The sequence below is a fragment of the Glandiceps talaboti genome, chromosome 4 (assembly GCF_964340395.1).
Source record: "Glandiceps talaboti chromosome 4, keGlaTala1.1, whole genome shotgun sequence".
Classification (NCBI taxonomy): Eukaryota; Metazoa; Hemichordata; class Enteropneusta; family Spengelidae; genus Glandiceps; species Glandiceps talaboti.
Genome location: NC_135552.1, coordinates 3,772,011 through 3,792,609, shown reverse-complemented (window position 1 = coordinate 3,792,609; position 20,599 = coordinate 3,772,011). Strand labels below are relative to the sequence as shown.

Here is a 20,599-nt window from a genome sequence, read left to right as displayed (position 1 = left end):
TAAATTACTAGTGGCAAGAAAATTATTATGCCAGATGCAAATACTGACAAATTACACTTAAATGTTAGCGAACCGAACAAGAGATAATGAGACGACAGTTCAGAGTCAATCAATTTTATTATTTCTACTACTACTCTAGTCTAATAAGGGCTATATTTATCATGTCAGTCATGGATATTTAATTGAATGCTACATTTGTAGTATAAATACATCAAGAAATGTTCTCCCAAGAAACAATTGTACATGATACAGTTAATTCTGACTGTGTTTTTTTATCCGTGAATGTTACTACAAAAGTGTTGTAACAGGCCAATATTTTTGTGTCTTCAACAATGACTTTTGTAATATCTTGCATATACGTACACAAACTGCTATAATACTGCTAACATACAATTACAACAAAAAACATCGTTTCCTTGGTCTGGAATTATATTTCAATCTGTATAAGTTCTAACTCAGAGAGTAAATAATTTATTTAGTACATCTCAGCTAAGTCATTCAGTCTTCTAATAGCCTCACAATGCCTTCTGCAGTCATATGACAAGTCTATGTCACTGATGAAAAAAGGTCAAGTGATTTAGCCGAAATATACAAGGTAAACTACAATGTATTTACGCTTTGAGTTCGGAACTAATACAAAACTTGATACCATATGCAAAGGTAAAACTACATATAGTATGACATTGTGAACATAATGATTTTGGACTTGCCTTCTCTGATCTCTCAAGTTGAAATGTGTTTGTAGTGTGAAATTAATTATAATTCCAACTTTGCCGATTCTCATAAGCCAGATTTTATTTTTGCGCTAGAATAATTAATCATGGTGGCGTGTCTTACACAGTATTGCAAATGGGTCTAATGACTACTGTCTATGTGGTATTAGTGTGTGTAGTTGTCTATGTAGTACAAATGTCATTATTAAAGATGTGAAAGAAAATGTGGTGTAATTATAATTTTTACACCAATTCTATTTTCATATACATTGTACAGAACAAAGTCTTGTGAATCACTTCAAGGCAGAATGTGCTTTGGAGACCAATATCCCCAAAATATCAAAGTTATTCAAATCTCTATAAACTTAGACTTACACACGTATCAAAGCATGTACCAGGTATTTTTGAAATAGTTTAATTAAGAAAATTGGTGGCTCAGTCTTGATTTCAAGGAAATCATGAAGTCTTTTATTTTTCAAATATTGCAGTGACCCCCTCATTTATTTACTTACTTTAACTGACAAATGGGGCTTGAGATAGTAACAGCAATAGTTTAAAAGTGGCATTTCTGAGTCGCATTACATCTACATTTGTACGTGAAGTCTGTGCTAACTCTACTTAGTTTGTGTCTGTGCAGTGTTTGCCTGTTATCAATATAGTTTCCAAAATTTGTCATGGTGGTGTTCTACCGGTACTTCCTGTCCATGAGTACCTTGGGGTAAAACATGGTACAGGTCACACAAATGTACTAACTTGGTTAATGATAGAGCATTGCTGCTTTCCTCAATGTCTGAACAATATGAAAAACATCCCTGAGTTACACTTCTACAGAATACCAAGGGACAAAGCTCTTATGAAACAGTACTATGAGGTGATAATACCCCCAATTTGAGCGAGGGCGCTGTATTCTCAATTTCCTGTTTGCAGTCTGGAAAGGTGTTTGTGACTGTCGTTCATTTATTCTGACATACTTGTAAGTTGTATTGATCATGTCAAATATACATGTTCCACAGTCCACACTTTCCTGAAGTCATTTCTTTGTTGAGTTGATCTAATGTCATGTATACAAGGAAGGAATACCCTGAAAGCTCTAAAGAAACATGCAACTGCAGAAAATCATTATTAACAAGCTCACCTTTGCTCTACTCTAAATTTCTATCCTGTCTCTCAAATTACCCGTGAAAAAAAACCATTAATGGTTTTGAAATCTTAGATTTTGCCAAATTATGTTATTGTGCCTACATAGTACAAAATATCCAGGATCCTGAAGCATTCAAAATGGATTGCTAGCATAATACATTTCCCATTCTTGTCATATACTCAATAAATAAGTACTTAAAATGTCATTTTACACAACACATAATGTGACTGTATGTCCCTAGGATAACAAGTCTATTTCAATTATTCCACTTTGCCACATCTTACATGTCAGTTGTTCCTCCACACGCGATGGTTTGAGTAATCTGAGATTACATTTTGTACAAGCTTGTACTGTTGAAAAGGATTACGACCAGGTATCAGGAAGTACAGTGGACTGACTATACAAAAGTTACAAAAGTTAACTGTATTAAGCTAGGGAGTTCAGTTCGATTAGGGATAGGGTTAGACCCTGTAACATACACAAAACCTCTGATTACTGATAGAAAAAAATGTAGATGTGGACTAACTGTATGACAGGTACATATTTGTAATTAAGCTAGGGAGTTATGTTTAGGTTAGGTATAGGGTTAGCCCCTCTAACATACTCCTAGTTACTGGTAGGCAAGAATGCAGAAAAGTGGATAAAAGATACAAAACTATCAGTACATTTTTAAAAGCTAGGGAGAATGGCGAAAGTAATAGGAATAGTATAGACACCTTCTCTACAGGCACTCAAACATAACCTAAGAATATAGAAAAGTTGACTATTATCTTGGAGGGGACGTCCCCTCCAAGATCTAGGAGTACAAAAATACATATATTGTATTTGTAACAAAGATAGGGAGTTAGGACTTAAATTAGACCCCCTAACATAAACATTGTTATGTATTATTGACAACTAAAACATAACTGTTCTATATAAGTTCCTAGCATTGTGACACATAGACTGAAAGTTCCGTCATTGTTTCCACATACATGTACGGTATGTAGTGGTGGTAGTGAGTGGTATGTTACATACATTGTAAGCAGATCAAAACCATATATTTCAGTCCACATGACATGTTGTTCAATATATATCTCAACTGCAAGGATGATTAATGATAGATAAATAGTACAATGGGCTATACATGAACATGTAGTTACCATTCTCGCAAACCAGAGCTGTTATTTCTTCCGTGAACTTTGAAATAACAAGATGGCGCATTTTGGATGGTGCCATAAAAGAGGCTCAGGTTTGCGACGATGGTAGTTACAAGTGTTCTTATACATGTAGATGTTATTCCAAAATACTTCCCTTCATTCAGCAAAGGAAAATATGAGTGACCTAAGGGGGCTTTGTCACAAGTAGTGACAAAACCCTTATGTCACACGTAATTTCCAGCTGAATGAAGAAAATATTGGAAATATTTTTTTAACATAATTATACAAGCACCAGTGATGTTAAAGAAAAGTAGACACACATCGTCATAAAACAGATGTGCATTGTCATGACAGAATGACGTGGGTATACATTTATATTCTATATTTTTCGTTCAACTTGACTTTTGCATGATATAAATGAAGTTTATCAATAAAATTTGTTATGACAAGGTAAATTACCAATTTCCAATTATTTTTTCTTGGCATTAAATATTAGTTAAAGTATTTTACATGCAGTGTACCTGTTAGATTTAAATTTGTTGGAAATGATAGAAAACAAGACTGAAGATATGACAATCATAAATTATGTTTGTATGAAACAGTACACACCCTGACAAGTCTAATATTTCGCACCTTGTTAGCTTCTTTTCAGGGAAGATGATAGGAACACATAGAGAGCAATTGTTGTTGTGGCAATGGTGACATTTAACTTTAGTATATGTATTTCCTTATAGCAAAGCTCTACATGCACCTTGTTTGGTATCCATTATGTATGGTAATCAATACAGCTATTCTACTGCCAGTGGTTAATTTCCTGTTTGAGGCTGGTTATCACTTCACTTTCTGAATAACATAACTACTGTGAGTATTCATATCAGCACTAAATCTACAGTCGTGATAGTAGCATTGACAAGATAATTATCAGATTGATGGACTGTAGGCTGTAGGATCTAGTCAGATAACGTCTCTGATGATAACTCTATTCACCATACGGTATCAATACATTACACAGTAAGTGTTATAAATTAACTGCTGAACAGTACAACAGATCTTGCACTGTACGAATTGTTAATGATAGCTTCAAACATAATCTACATAGACTGGTAGCCTCAGCCTAGGGAAAGGGACTTTATAGTCATATAAATCATAGACTACATGTATGTGCTATGTTTGTTTTCTTGTTAGATACAATGTGTGTTGCCCTATACATAGAATACTACTAGTATTAATACATGAAACAGTAATCATAAAAATAACATTCACTGATAGATACTATCTTGACCTACTATCTACATGACCTAGACTCTATCTGATGTTTGTTTACTAAGCTCAACTTCATGAATTTTAGTTTCCATTCACATGTGTTGAACTTGCAGAAATGTTCTCATTTATACTCACTATTTGACAACTCTAAAGTTCTCTCCTGAGTTTATTACATGTACATGTATATGTAGTGACCCTGTTCCATGTATTCCTATCTGTAGTTGGTGGGTCAATCTTGTGGTATCACTCTAGACATACTGCTAATCTCTCACACACCTCCTATTTCCTTTGTCTACACTACTTGTTAATCAAAAAATCACTACCAGAAGATATTAATCTCAAAGTTCCATTTTAACATACCCACCAATTTGTGTTGACTTACAGACTTATTTTGTTTCTGGTTACTGATACATAGATCAGTAACAGTGTCAATCAACTTGGCTGAATGCTAACTCTGGTACTTGAGCTGTTGGTTTTCTAAGATAGACACAAACTAAAACTATTGTCGGGGGACATGTTGATACAACTGTGATAAGCTACTGAATGGAAATTAATTATAGTCTCAGTAGGGAGTTCAAATTCCATATTAACTTGCAGTGTAGTGTTTTGGGACTTCCAATGTTTATACTATCTTTATCACAGGGTGATTAGAATCACATCAAAGAGGAACTAACATCACTCACTTGTGTAATCAACCATATTGAAGAACAATAGATATAGTTTGCCTCTATTGTACATGTATGGATGTGTGTAATGCAGTTGTGGTACATGTATATCCGGTATCCCGCAGCCCTGTATTCCCTAATGTGCAGTTATAACCTTGCCAATGTATAGATGTGTTTAATGCCATTGTGATGTACATATACATGTATCCTCTCCTCACTTCACCAACTTTCCTATGCAGTGATAATCTTGTTATTGTATGATGCAGTTTTGATATACCCTTTTCTCCCTTCCCTCCTTCTACCACTACCCCATTCTGTCTTTATGATACCATACATGTACTAGTACAGCTAACAAATTAACCGTATTACAAAGATTACTAAACTAGCCCAGTATTAACATTGGACTGCCAATAACACTTTCGTGTTAGTATCTGGAGAGGTGAAAGTTCACTGATGGGGTGAATGACTGCACTACAATGTAGTCCTAAGTTCATACCAGGTTACAACAGTGGTAATATCACACACACACACACACACACACACACACACACACACACACACACACACACACACACACACACACACACACACACACACACACACACTGACACCAAGGAAGGGATTATTAGAATTAAATACTATAATATCTCTTTGACACATCTGATGAAATTTGTATCTTGAAACTTAGTTTTCAGCACCTGATTGATGTTTTCAATGCGAAAGGTGATCATCCTTCCCATTTCTTTATTCTTAGCAGTGTTCTTTCTCTAAGGTAATTTTAGAGGTTGCACACATTGAGAAATGAAGACTGAATTAGACATGACTGTTAGTAATAGTACATGTACAAGTAGTTCTAGCAAAATGGGAGATTATACAGTTCTCATTTTGAAGAAATTTCTAACACTACAAGTTACTTTTATTTTAATCAAGAAAAAGTAGATACTTGTACAACAAGTCCAAGTCAATCTTTTTTTTGAACTTCTGTATCTTTTTTTCTCACCTATTGATAAATTTCATTGGCAAGTGTATTAAATATACGGTACATTGTAATGAGTTGTACAACACACACCATTTCATCAAGATGGTAGACAACATGACTGCACTATTAGCATACAAAAGCCTTTGGGATCGAGGACATGTACTCCTAAAGTGCATTCTGGTCTAATGTTTGCATATGTACATGTATGTATGTATATAACTGCAGACATCAAACTGTAGACAATGGAACCTGTTACAAACAAGGAAAGTAAACAAATGAATTGGATTACGAACAGTTGGTAGCAGAGACTTGTATTACATTCCATCATTTGATAAGAACAGTTTTATGGCCTTTTTACATAGTACATCATGTTCACAAACAAATTTCCAGTTCCCCTGGCATTTCATGTACACATAAAGAGGCCATAAAACTGTTCTTATCAAACCATGAAATGAAATGTCATGTGTTATTAATCCGATTAATTTGTTTACTTTGCCTGCTTGTAACAGCTTCTGTACTCCATTGTCTGATATCTGCAGTTGTATATAATTGAAGACTTACCCATCCATCCTAACATCAGGAAGTGTCCTATTAACAGACATTTTATTGCTAGCTAAAAGATTAAATTGATTAATTTTAAACATTTCTTTTTTCAAAGCCTCTTCTTCAGGAGGTATAACGACAGCTCTACCCATCTCTCCTGGTCCATTGGGATCTATAGGGTGAGAACCACTATCTGTGGAAATTAAACAGAAAGATGAGTTACGTTTTTGAACATCTGGTTCGCAACTGTTCAACAGGTGGTTTTATAACATCACTGGTTGTCTAATAGTATAGGTATGTCCAGGTGAAGTGTTATTTGTCGACAAACTTGATACATCGCTTATTTACATGATGATTCACAGAGGAAAAATGTCTGTCATAAATTATGTAAATTTCAGCTCAGAAACAACATTTTTTGTGATCATTCTTAATACACGTATACACATGTACAATGTATATCATGGTAGTAAAATGGAATTGGCGAACACATGTACATTTGATGGCTGTCATAAAACAAATAACATAATCACTGTTGATAAACAAAATATAATTACATGCCATGGAAAATAAAATATGAGTGACCTATGAAGTCTTTGTCACTACAAGCCGCAAGCTGATAGATGAGTAGTGACAACTCTTGGGTCACGAGTATTTTCCAGTTGAATGAAGAAAAATATTGAAGAATAACATAATTATACCAGTGCCAGTAATATCAAAGAAAGATCGGGGAAAGTAATCATTATGGTAATTTTGAATGTTTTGACTCATACATGTTGTATTTCAAACACAGTAGAACCAGTGATATAGATGCACGTTGTCGTGACGTAGAACGACCACAGTATATATTACAAATGTATGCATTCCATATTTTTTGTTCTAAATGGCTCATGCATGGTATAATAGCTTGTATAATTTAAACAACCAATGTAGTGACACATATATCGCTAAGAATTGAGTGAAATAAGTTTAATTCATTTATTTAATGTGCATTTAGTTCTTTGTATACATTAATACTAAATACAGTAACTTTGTTAAATTACAATCTGGCTATACATGATAATTTTGACGTAACCTTTATAGTGAATTGATAGTACAGATAAGTCTGTAATCAGAAGATCTTTCCATTAAACATCCACTAATGATTATGTTGGACTCATAATATCAATGTACTAAAATCAATACTTTAATAATTAATGAATTAGATGCAAATCATAATTAATTTATTCATAATGCAACAATGACTGTCTAATTTATATCATGCCAGCCATAAGAATATGATGTTAATTCCATATCTATAATTCATAAAGGCCAAGTGATGGATGGGTGAATGTCCTTTTTGTAATGTAATATTTATAATGAGGTTTTGATGACAACTGATATTATGAAATGTTGAAGTGGTGATATTTTTGTGATCTATATTTTCTGATCAGAGGCCGGTGAGGGTGAAACGTCACAACGTATCTTACAGTCTATATTTTATATTGTCAAAAGTCAACTATCTGAAACTACCTTTTTATTGCTAACAGTTTCTAACTTTTCATTGACTATTTAGTCTAGACTTTATTATTGCTGATTGTGAAAGTTATGCACGGCAACTATGAATAAAGAACACTTTAACTGGTCGAAAAAATATGTACCTTGCAAAAAAAATGAAATATTCAAAAAGCAATTTCCAGGTTTCAAAATTAGCAATAGTTTAAGATTTTGAAAATACATTATGGTCATTCTTTGACAGATTGTTTGATTTTTTCACGTCGACCCTTATTGAAAGTCACTTCACAAACATCTGGTCATGTCTGGAGTCTGCAGAGCTGTTTCTAAAATAGGACTCATTCATAATTCATAATTTAGTAGAATGAATGTATGGTATTCAAAATTTGATATCAAAGCCATATTGGATTGCAATATTTTATACCACTTGACCTTTGACCTGGAAAAGCAGACTTTGTGGAAATGGATTCAGAGAAATGTAATATGTATACTTCACATACTGGGAAGTACTGTACATGTATCAACGATTTTCAAGATCAAACCACTACAATGAAGCACAATAGCTTTGTACATTCCACCTACATGTACATGTTGATTTATATAGCTCTGCTATAAATGTATTATTTATATATGTACAAAATGTATCTACTGACACTCTACAAATAAATAAAATCAAAGTTGGCCATGATTTCAGCCAGCTGGCTAAACTTCAGAAAGAAACATTTCATTCGTCATGATTTTTGCATTTTAAGCCCATTTTGTATCAAAAAAATTATTTTTCAAACTCTTCCACAATTTCATGTAGTTTGTTCAAAATTGTACTGGTGCCTGTGTGCTCTCTAAAGCCAATTTGATGCACCATTGATACACACAATTTCAAGTGACACACCAGGATTTGGTATTCTCACAATCAGTGTGCCGTCTTAGCCAATTTGACGTGCAACTGATGCACACAATTCTAAGGATGCACCAAGATTTGGTGTTCCCCTACAAATGTATCTTTTATTATGAGGTAACACACAAGAAAACACAGTTTTTATTACTTTAACTCAACAAAAAAAAATGACTAACACTAGAGGGCACACTTACCAATATACATGTATACAACAAACCATTCCTGACGTGACACATTAAGAGTTATCTGATCTAGGCTTTAAAAAAAAAAACATCCGGAATCCTTGATTGTTGCATGGTATCCTATGATAAAACTCTTGACCTTTACATGTCATGTGACGTAAGGTCAAGTCAGGTATATAAGTGATCCTCACTCTAAACATCTACACATGAATGAAATTTGATAAATGTATCAAAAATATTGAATACCTTTTTTAGCTTGAACAGGAGCACCAGGCATTGGGCCTTGATCATTACAGTTCTTACTTGCTAATCCACTACATTCACTGTAATAGAGTAACAGCATAATGTCAAAGAGAAACCATACCATTGAAGTGGCTATAACCACTTTACAGTACATGAACCGTCTGCTATTCATTGTGCTACAATGTTCCAATCACACACAGTTCCAACAGAAACAAGGTAGTAATCCAGAGGTAGTCCCAGCAAGGCGGTGTTTGTTGGTAGTCCAAAAACACAGTGGTAGTCCAGTAAAGAGGTGTCTGTTAATAGTCCAGCAAAGTGGTGTCCGTTAGTAGTCCAGCAAAGTGGCGTCCCTCGTTATTCCAGCAAGGCGGTGCACCAGTCAAGACACTGACTATGATGTCAATTTCAAATGATTTGCTCTGTTACACTCAAAAAGTAAATTGATCTTTTTAATATGTCATCTCCACAGTATCATTCATCAAAGCATGCATGCAGGTGTATGTATCACATCCTACTGACCAAAGCAGACATACATGTACAGACAGGCTGTCCAACTAATTTCCTACCATGGTAACACTCTTCTTTTCTGTGCTGGCTCTCAGTAATCCAAATCGTTTTAGTCAAATCACCTAGGAGAATAAAGTCACATGATAAGGTTAATTATTCATACATTTAATTGAGGGTAATTGTATATTCATATTTGAGCTTTTCAACAGAAAATACAAAAAACAGGATTATTTGGAATTGAATTTAAGAGTTACAGCCAAGTTTACTAAATCCATTCAATATTTCCATTGGGCAAGTTACATTTTATACATGTAATAGAATCTTATTTGTTGACTTACCATACCATGCAATGAGTGTATGTTGTGCATGACATCATGTATTAAATCCCTTCCTTTTCTGGGGAGGGGTGGGGGGGGGGAGGCAAAATACATAATTGACTCTAATCTCACTGTCTACATCAATAAACTCCTATTACAAATCATGGCAGTTTACTACAGATGTATATTTTGTAAATTTTATACTTCAGAAAGCTGAAGGTTTATGAAGATATCATGTTGGTTTCTAACTTGGAATGGAGTTTGTCTCATACTAGTGATACACTTGTCATGTGTGCTCATTACAGATTAATTCTCACATCACTAAGTGACTTGTTTGCAGGTGTTTTGTACATGTAAGTGTTTTCACAAAGATAAACATTTCTGAAGCTAACATGCAGGTTGAAATGGATTATGGTCCATTGTATATCAAAACAGAGAATGACATAGTCCCTGCTATGATTGGGTTTTAAGGAATTAGCACTACTCTGATCACGCAACAACACTTGTGAACCTAAATCAAACAGACTTAGATATGTTGTGTCTGCTTGTCGGACATGGAACATGCCTACAACAATAAAGGATTGGTCGGGTATGGGGGATCATATCAATATGAAAATGGATATGCAAATGTATGTCATAGAACACTGTCCTAATACCAACTCTGAATGAGATCTGTTCAAGCATGTCTGAGTTATGGCTTTGGACATGGAAAATTTGCAAACAAAATGGCTGCCAGGCAGCCATATTGGATCGTATCACAATGAAAATGGATATGCACATGCATGTCATAGAACACTGTCCTAATACCAACTTTGAATGAGATCTGTTCAAGCATGTCTGAGTTATGGCTTTGGACATGGAAAATTTGCAAACAAAATGGCTGCCAGGCAGCCATATTGGATCGTATCACAATGAAAATGGATATGCACATGTATGTCATAGAACACTGTCCTAATACCAACTTTGAATGAGATCTGTTCAAGCATGTCTGAGTTATGGCTTTGGACATGGAAAATTTGCAAACAAAATGGCTGCCAGGCAGCCATATTGGATCGTATCACAATGAAAATGGATATGCACATGTATGTCATAGAACACTGTCCTAATACCAACTTTGAATGAGATCTGTTCAAGCATGTCTAAGTTATGGCTTTGGACATGAAAATTCACAAACAAAATGGCTGCCAGGCGGCCATATTGGATCGTATCATGACAACAATGAATATGCACATATATGCCATAGAACACTGTCCTAATGCCAACTCTGAATGAGATCTGTGTGAGCATGTCTGAGTTATGGCTTTAGACAGGGAAAATTCGCAAACAAAATGGCTGCTAGGCGGCCATATTGGATCGTATCATAAAACAAATTGACGTGCATATGTATGCCATAGCATGTTGCCCCTGTACCAAGTTTGAAAAAAATCGGTACAGGCATCTCCAAGAAACGGCTGCGGACGGACGGACGGACGGACGGACGGACGGACAGACGGAACCCAATCCATAAGTCCCTGTTCCGGACTTCGTCCGCGGGGACTAACAAACTTATCCAGAAAGAAGTAAAATCTTATAATAGCAACACATCTCGATCTATTTTTGGAGAGTCAAAACATTCAATTTGATAAATTCAGTTGATGAAGTCAGAGATTATTTTCAAACGACTGTCAATAAATCACATACACCATATTAAAGTTATGAAATTTGTGAATGTTGAAATATGCTGGTTAGTCATTGGAATCTGTCATATTGTTAGATTTATGAAGGCAGACTGCCACATCGTTAAAACACATTACTTGCTCCAAGCATTTTATCGCATGACTTGTAAATGAATTATTGAGTAGACATTGTCCAATAAATAGTTCTTTCCTATGAAGCTGTAAGTTTGCTATATGAACTGTTGCTCTGTTTAATACTAAATGTAATTCATTCTATCAAGTTCTGTGAATTAAAATTTTTAAATAATTTACTGATACATGCAAAATATACAAAATGTACTTGCAAATAATATTTAGTCATATATTTTGAATTTAAGAGAGATTGTAAAAATTATATACAGCATTCAAGTGTTATTACAGCACTTTATGCACACCTGCTTTGTGACTTAGTAATAATCATGTATTCTGCTATCTAGATGTCAATAGATGCAATGTTTATAATGAGATGGTGATGCATTGTTAACTTGATGCACCGTTAATGAGATGCTCTGTGGACACCTCAAAGGTGTAAATTGAATGCTGTTTACATACACTAATCCCCAAGAGCATTGTTCATGAACTTCTCCAGCATGATGCTTTAATTTAAAGATACAAGCATAGTTCATGCACAATATCTTATGCTTGATCTGTACTAAATGTATTAAATGTTCAGCATTCATTTATGAGCCAGTGCAGACAGTATCACTTCCTAGTCACGATAAAGCCTTAAATGGAATCTCTGACTCTCATGAGAGTGGTTATTCATTCAAATTGCAAATCAAAGCTTTTCATTGTTTCATACATTAAAAATTTTGTATGCCAGACATGCTCTCTCCCTTGTCTTTTCCTCTTATAGACTAGACTAGTACAGTAGTACATGTATCTGGGTAAATATCTAATACAATAACCATAACATGACTTCATTGAAGTTTAGTCCATAGACAAGGACAACAACAATCTAAGAAATACTACTCACCCCTATACCATGAGCCACAGCCAAGTTTGTATGTGGTAACCAAGTAAGATAACCTACAAAACATTGATGTCACCAGACTATAATAAGTTGTACTACTGGCACACAGCAACATATCTCGTGATGTGTACCAAAATATGGTGTTCCCTACAAAATGTATATTCCCTTACTACATTTGTATATTGTACGTAGTGACTCACAAGAAACCCTAGATTTTATCACGGACATAAAATGTTGCCTTTCATTAGAGGACAGACTTGATGTCACTGTTCTGGATAGCTCTTACTTAGTCTAAGAGTAGTAAGAGTAAGAACCAAATATAATTTAGCTTGATGGCCAAGCGCCATGGAAATAAGTCTTCTATTATTACAAACTAGGATATATGGACCCAGGCTATATTCATGTCAACTTTGTGGTTGTGTGGATGAGTCAATGTCACATTACCAAATCATGATGTACCGGTAGGGTACATGTACTTTGTATACATGCATATTTGTATCTCAATTCTTAGCAATCACAGTAAATTGGGTTGCCATGGCAAAATACTCACTGCTATATCAATCTCTGTAATATAACAAGTTATAAATGTTCTACTTCAGCTCAATTTACTGATAGCAATTCCAGAATTTAAGGTCTGCTTCTGACTTTCCTGATTGCATTAAAATTCTAATTTCACAAAACATTGAAATACAAAATTCATATCAACTGATGCATACATTTGTATGTTTTGATGTGTGCCACCATGTACATGTATACCCCCAAAGTACACACAGACAGGAAGTACAATGTAGAGTGCCACCATGTACATGTACACCCCCAAAGTACACACAGACAGGAAGTACAATGTAGATTGCCACCATGTACATGTACATGTATACCCCCAAAGTACATGTACACACAGACAGGAAGTACAATGTAGAGTGCCACCATGTACATGTACATGTATACCCCCAAAGTACACACAGACAGGAAGTACAATGTAGAGTGCCACCATGTACATGTACATGTATACCCCCAAAGTACATGTACACACAGACAGGAAGTACAATGTAGAGTGCCACCATGTACATGTATACCCCCAAAGTACACACAGACAGGAAGTACAATGTAGAGTGCCACCATGTACATGTACATGTATACCCCCAAAGTACACACAGACAGGAAGTACAATGTAGAGTGCCACCATGTACATGTATACCCCCAAAGTACACACAGACAGGAAGTACAATGTAGAGTGCCACCATGTCAAATTTTGGAAAGGCCTATTCATATGCTTCCGCTGATAACATAGCACTAACGTGAGAACCTTGCAACGAAACCCTGGCCTTTAAAAATGATGCTGACAATTAGATATCAGAACTGAGAGATGCTAAAGTGAAGTGATATCTGCAACCAAAATAATACATGTCCATGTACATACATGTATTTACATTATCACTCATCTCACGATATAGTAATTAAGAGTAACTATCCATCAGTCTTTGCATTTACATGTACATGTATATGTAGGTATATGGGAGAAAGTCTCTATTTCTGTATCATGTGTATGAACAAGTCAAATTGTTTTATCTATGCTGACTTTCATATGTACATTGTACATATCAGCATGGTATAGTAATAGAACTGAATGAATGCACATGTTGTATATAAATAACAAATGTAAGCCATATGTATAAGTCTGTATATACTTACTATACATCACATTTAGCATAAAATTCAGTACTCTCCACAGATGTATGACAAATTTAACTAATTTGCATATTTTATTAAAATATTTATAACTCAACTAATTTGCCTAACAATACATCGCACATACACAATACACTAATTCTCAAATCCAATTACAGAATGGATAGTGTATCTATGTGGTTGTAGAAACTAATACACTTCTAATTTGAAGCAAATAATTAATTCCTTCATTTGGTTTCATCCAACCGTACCTTGAGTACTGGGGAGATGTACGTGTACCATAATTTAAATATTGTATTCTGGTGCAATCTGACTAAATTGAATTTTTACACTGACAACTCAGAATTACATTGTATATGCATACAATGTATGTCCATGACTATCCGGCCAGCCAGCTTTATTAAGTTTATACGTAACTATGTATATTTGTACATAATTTAATTGACTAGGCACTGTTTAAATAAAGTGATTGAATATACAATGTACATGTACATTATCCCAATTCACACTGCTTTGATTTTTTAAAATTGTTTTCCTGAATCTTATTCCAGATATTGTACCCCCCTCCCCCTCCTCCACCCCCATCAACCCCTCTCTGAATGTTTTCAATGGTAGTGTATATATCAAATCTACCTGAGTTCCCCATACAAAGTTTTGAGCCAAAAATCATGGTTATAATGTACATATGGAAATACTTATACAAAAAGTTTTATGCAAGTTTTACCAAAATTGTCCAGTCTATAATTGCCTAGAGACATTGCTAAATTCAGGCAAAATCACCGAATTATGCATACTAAGTGTGTATATGGATTTGAATGAGAAAATAGAAAATAGAAATGTTTATTGGAAGCATGTAGACAAAATGCAGAGATATGGGAAGTGTTGTAATGTAAGTACGGCTATTGTCTTTGTTAGTGATGTAACACTATGAGGATTCTGTCATTCCCTAGATCAAACTATGTTTAGACATCAATGGTAAAAATGTAATTTCAACATATAATTGGTTCTGATATAACAATGCCTTCTCTATTTGGAATAATTTTCTATAGTAATCAAAGGGTTTTTGCCAAGATGAGTAAGGTACAAATATATCATGCACATCATGTACAGAATTTTATATATACATTTGTATTATACATATATGTAGGTAGGAACTTTACACTGAGGTTCTGCCTGTACATAATATCATCGCGTACCATACCATTTCTAACCCAAATATTTCAAAGAGCTCAAGCTACTTTTCATGGGTAGTTCTCTCCAGTTCTATGCAAGAAATCAAGTTCTGTCACACTATAAATACTGAAGACAAATATTTCCAAATTATTAAATTATTTCTTCAAAATATTTGGGGGTTAGAAATGTATGGTTGACGGTGATATTGTGTACGTGTAGGTAGGAAGCTACAATATGTTCATAAACAGAACAAACAATGTAACTACTCACAGAATTTATTTTTTATGAACACTTAAATTACTGACTACACTGATGTATGTAAATTCATGAATGTATGTCACTGTATATCCACTCCAATATTATCTGTACTCCAAAATAAACAACGAATTACTATAATTACATGATGTAGTTAATTTGAATGAACTTCTTGAATTACATCTACATGTACAATGTATGTGTGCAGACACACAGTTGTGCTCTACATCATTCATGTATGCATACAATATTTACACATGGCATATAAAATTCAACAATTACTTTTCTTTTCACAGAAATTCAACTACATGTAGCTTCATAGTGTACATTGTAATGACTGTACAAAAGATTGAGAAGTGCTGCAGTGAGAGATATTAAATCACATACATGTGCATGTCTTATGAATACAAATTTTCTAGTAAATGATTCCTCTTTCACAAGTTTACAACCAGGATATTTCTTTCTTTCATTGTGTTGAAATCTCTTTCACTACATTACCTTCATTATACCACGCATAAGCCAAGTTGAACATAAAATATGGAATATAAAATACTCCGGTCGTTCTACGTCACGACAACATGTGTCTATATTGTACATGTACATCTATGTCACAACTACATGTATGTGTGTCTATGTCACTGGTTCTGTTGTGTTCCAAATATGTGACAAAATGTTCAAAACTGTCATTACTTTCCCTGATTTTTCTTTGATATTATTTGCATTGGTATAATTATGTTATTTTCCAATAGTTTTCTTCATTCAGCCAGAAAATACTCATGACCCAAGGGTTGTCACTACTAGTCACTAGAGGAGTAGTGACAAAGGCCCCTTAGGTCACTCATATTTTCCTTGGCCGAATGAAGAAAAATATTGGGGAATAACATATTATTATATTGTTGCCCACTACTTTTTGCATTCAAATGTAACAACTTGTAGTGACAAGGCCCCTATAGGTCACTCATACTTTCCTTCAATGGCTGAACAAAGAAAAATATTAGAGAATAATACCTAACTACAATGATGAACAAACTTATAACTTAATACATGTACATGTATACATTTGTAGTATATACATGTATATGTAACTAAATGTAAATGTAGGCAATTGGAGGATCAGTCACCCTATGGCAATTCATTTTTTATAACATATGGTTGTATTTTCACAATTCTACAATGACTGATTATAACTGAAGCTAGTACAACTTATACTTTTAATGATAAACCATACTGTTCACATGTACATATTTGAATATACAATGTGCAAAACCGTACGCTTCCTGTTTTCATCTTTACATTACTGCCAGCCTTATTCATGCATGGATTCAGACACTAGTGACATTTAGCATTTTAATTATTCAAATGTAAAATAGCCCCAAGTCATTAATTGAACTGGGCATTGAATACTCAATACATTATGATACAAATCAATTATTATATAAATAGTACTGTACAATTTATTGTAACTATACTCCCTTATTTTACTCCTGGTTATCATCTCTGCATTAATACATTTACATCAAACTAGAATTATGTTCTTGTACACTGTATATCCTTAATATTGAATTAAGCAACATATATTGACTTCCTTTCTATGAATTTGAAAAGGTACACATGTATGTGTAGGCACAAAGTTAAAACTGCACAATTACTAGATTAGTATGTATTTGTTACATTGTTACACACAGTTGATCTTATTTCTGATGACATGTTATTAAAAGGTCTGTTTAAAGTAACTGGGCAACTGATCCTTATAATCCATGCTAATACCACTGTAGCCTTATGCCTCAGTCAACCATGCTGGGTACAGTGTACATGTACCTTGTAGTACAACTGTTATGTGAAGGATCTAATCCTATGCTTAATGTTGAGGTATTGTGAAGGGTTGTACCATACATGAAGATCTGTACAGCACTTTTGAGTACTTTTTCACTTCCAATGTACATGTACATGTCTACAGAAATGTGCATTCTGAATTTCTTTTATCATAGATTCTACACTAAATTCGATACTTGAAAACCCTTAATCACAAAATACTGCATATGTCCAAAGAACCAAATGTTACAATTATTTTTCTAGATGCAGATACCAACTTGTAACTTTAGGCAACTTGTACCCAGGTAGAGATTTAATAGTGTTTACTTTACAGTGTTTCAAATTTTATTTGAATGTCATATTGAAGTACAATACATGATGTACATGTATGTACCAATTACATTTGATACATTTTTGTACAGAAAGCTCAATTGTTTTCTAATAGTACCATACTTCACATCTGACTCCTTGCAAATAGACACAAATACTATGAATAACAATAACTTTGGCATGCAATTATAAGTGAATATATAGTGAATATGAAGAGTCCCCATCCCCAATATTATCATACAATGTACATGTATTTCTTAAATGTCATTGGTCCACTAACGATGTGGCAGCAACAAAATGTACATTGTACATGTAGGACTGTCATTTCCAAGAAACACAAAATGTTACTCTTGATACATGTACATGTACATATTGGTCGGAATAATAATTTTCAATTCTAAATAATCAAAATATGTTCTTTTGTTTATAATCATATTGCCACTTCTACATGTACATGTATTGTACACGTTACCTTTCCATCGTAAAATGATACATGTAAAATGCTGTATGTAGTTTTGATATACATGTAGTTACATTTGGACAAAACTGGGAAAATTGTACATTTATTTACAGACAAGTTAGTGTCTGGTGAGTAATCCAGGTCACATAGTAAGCAATCAATCATGGCATTATGTCAGCAGACAAGAATGACAGTGCATGTACCTAATGAGGCATTTATTTCAGACATGGACATCACTAACATAGAGAGAACTAGAGACTTTCATTACAGTACCATGTTCATGTACATGTATGTATTTCCTCACTGTTTATGTGTAAGAAAATGTTGATTCTAAATTATACAAAATAATGGCACTGTAGCACTGTATAAAATACATACATGTACATGTACAAATGTGCTTTATACAAGAATTTAGTTTTCAGACTGTTAAATTGGTACAACATATTTTAAACATCCTCTATTTTCAAAAAATCACCATACATGTATTAAACTGACACAGCACTTCCCTAAATTAATTCTGTCATCTGGAATCCATGCTACCCTGTTTTCAAAGAAGGCAAACTGATTGAAAGAATCTGCAAAAGTTTACTCATTTAATAATTGGTGAAGTCTGCTGACAGACACCAGTCACCAGTACATCATGCTGGTGACAGGTGAACAACAACGTGAGAAAAGTGAACGCCTATTTCCAATGGGTCAGTTCTACTTCTACTATAGTACTAGCACACATGTTGACGTCGACCTGCTGTATTACATACGTAGACGTGTTTTTCTCAACTTGTCATGATACAATACATGTGTACTCAGCCCACTAAAAGAATGTATACTACAATATACGATGAAGTAAACTGAATCTTTACAACAACAATAATTGTTACAAGGCAATATAGAACAACTGGTTTAGGTTGAAAAAAATACAAATACATCACACATCATGTATCGGCGAATGATATGTACTCCCAGCCCCATCATGTCAGTTTCACGCTTGCTCACGATTTAGACATTTATTGAAAGTTATATGTACATGTATGTGTATTCAGGGTACGAAGGCAATCGTTTTCAAAGGTAATCAGAGTGTGTTTTTCATATCAATACACCCCAAATTGATTCAGTAAAAATCCCGAACCTGTAACGAGCACGTTGTGCTGCTGACAGGCACCGGTCACGAGACACTCCGTTAATAATTACCAACTTCGTTCAATCCAAATCCTTCCTGGCACACTGTCTTCCGAAAATTGTAAAAGCCGTGAAGTTTCTACACTAGCGTCTACTCAACACGCAGGTGACCATATTCATCTGAAAACATGTACACATGCACATACATGTACTGTATGACATCATCAGTCATTAGTTTTTAGGGAGGATGCCCATACTGGCATCACCACAAAAATTAATGACCGGTAAACGTCACTTGCGTTGAACAGTGTAAAAATTCTACATACCACTTGACCACATATTGACAAATCACAAAGTATACATGTATAATATACAGGTGTGTTACACATTGAATTTGTTCACTGACTGACTGATTGATTGATTAACTGACTGACTCACTGACTGATTCATTCATTCATTCATTCCTTGCAGCTGTTGATGTCTCCAATGATGTACATTAGTTTTACTAGCATTCTCTTTATTACATCAATATTGGTTTCAAAATAGAGCAATCTGTCACCTGGTGTGAATGAAGAGAGAATAAATGATGACACAACAGCTGTTAGAAACCCACAAGGATTGAGTCTAATAAAAACACATTTGATAATATAAAACATTTGTATTAGAAGTTACTAAGACCATCATGTAAACAAATAAATACTAGTATTTTGAAAGTAAAATCTATCCAAATAACATTGTTATGTATACATAAAATCATACAAAGTGGTGTACATATGTAAACATATTAATTACTGATTATGGCAACTGTATACATATACAAAATGCATATGTACACATGTATACATTTTGTACATGTACCAGTATGTATGTAGATAGACAGACAGACAGACAGACAGATAGATAGATAGATAGATAGATAGATAGATAGATAGATAGATAGATAGATAGATAGATAGATAGATAGATAGATAGATAGATAGATAGATAGATAGATAGATAGATAGATAGATAGATAGATA

General features: G+C 34.2%; 1 protein-coding gene across 1 annotated transcript in view; it reads right to left on the bottom strand.

Moving 5' to 3' along the window:
* Window positions 1-20,599, bottom strand: part of LOC144433877 (polypeptide N-acetylgalactosaminyltransferase 1-like) — a 50,297-nt gene that overhangs the window by 17,177 nt on the left and 12,521 nt on the right. The window contains exons 2-3 of the mRNA XM_078122268.1: window positions 9,258-9,883; window positions 6,462-6,636 (exon numbers count right to left, since the gene is read on the bottom strand). Coding sequence (XP_077978394.1) covers window positions 6,462-6,636; window positions 9,258-9,426 — 344 coding nt within the window. The 5' untranslated portion in view covers window positions 9,427-9,883. The remainder of the gene's footprint in view (window positions 1-6,461; window positions 6,637-9,257; window positions 9,884-20,599) is intronic.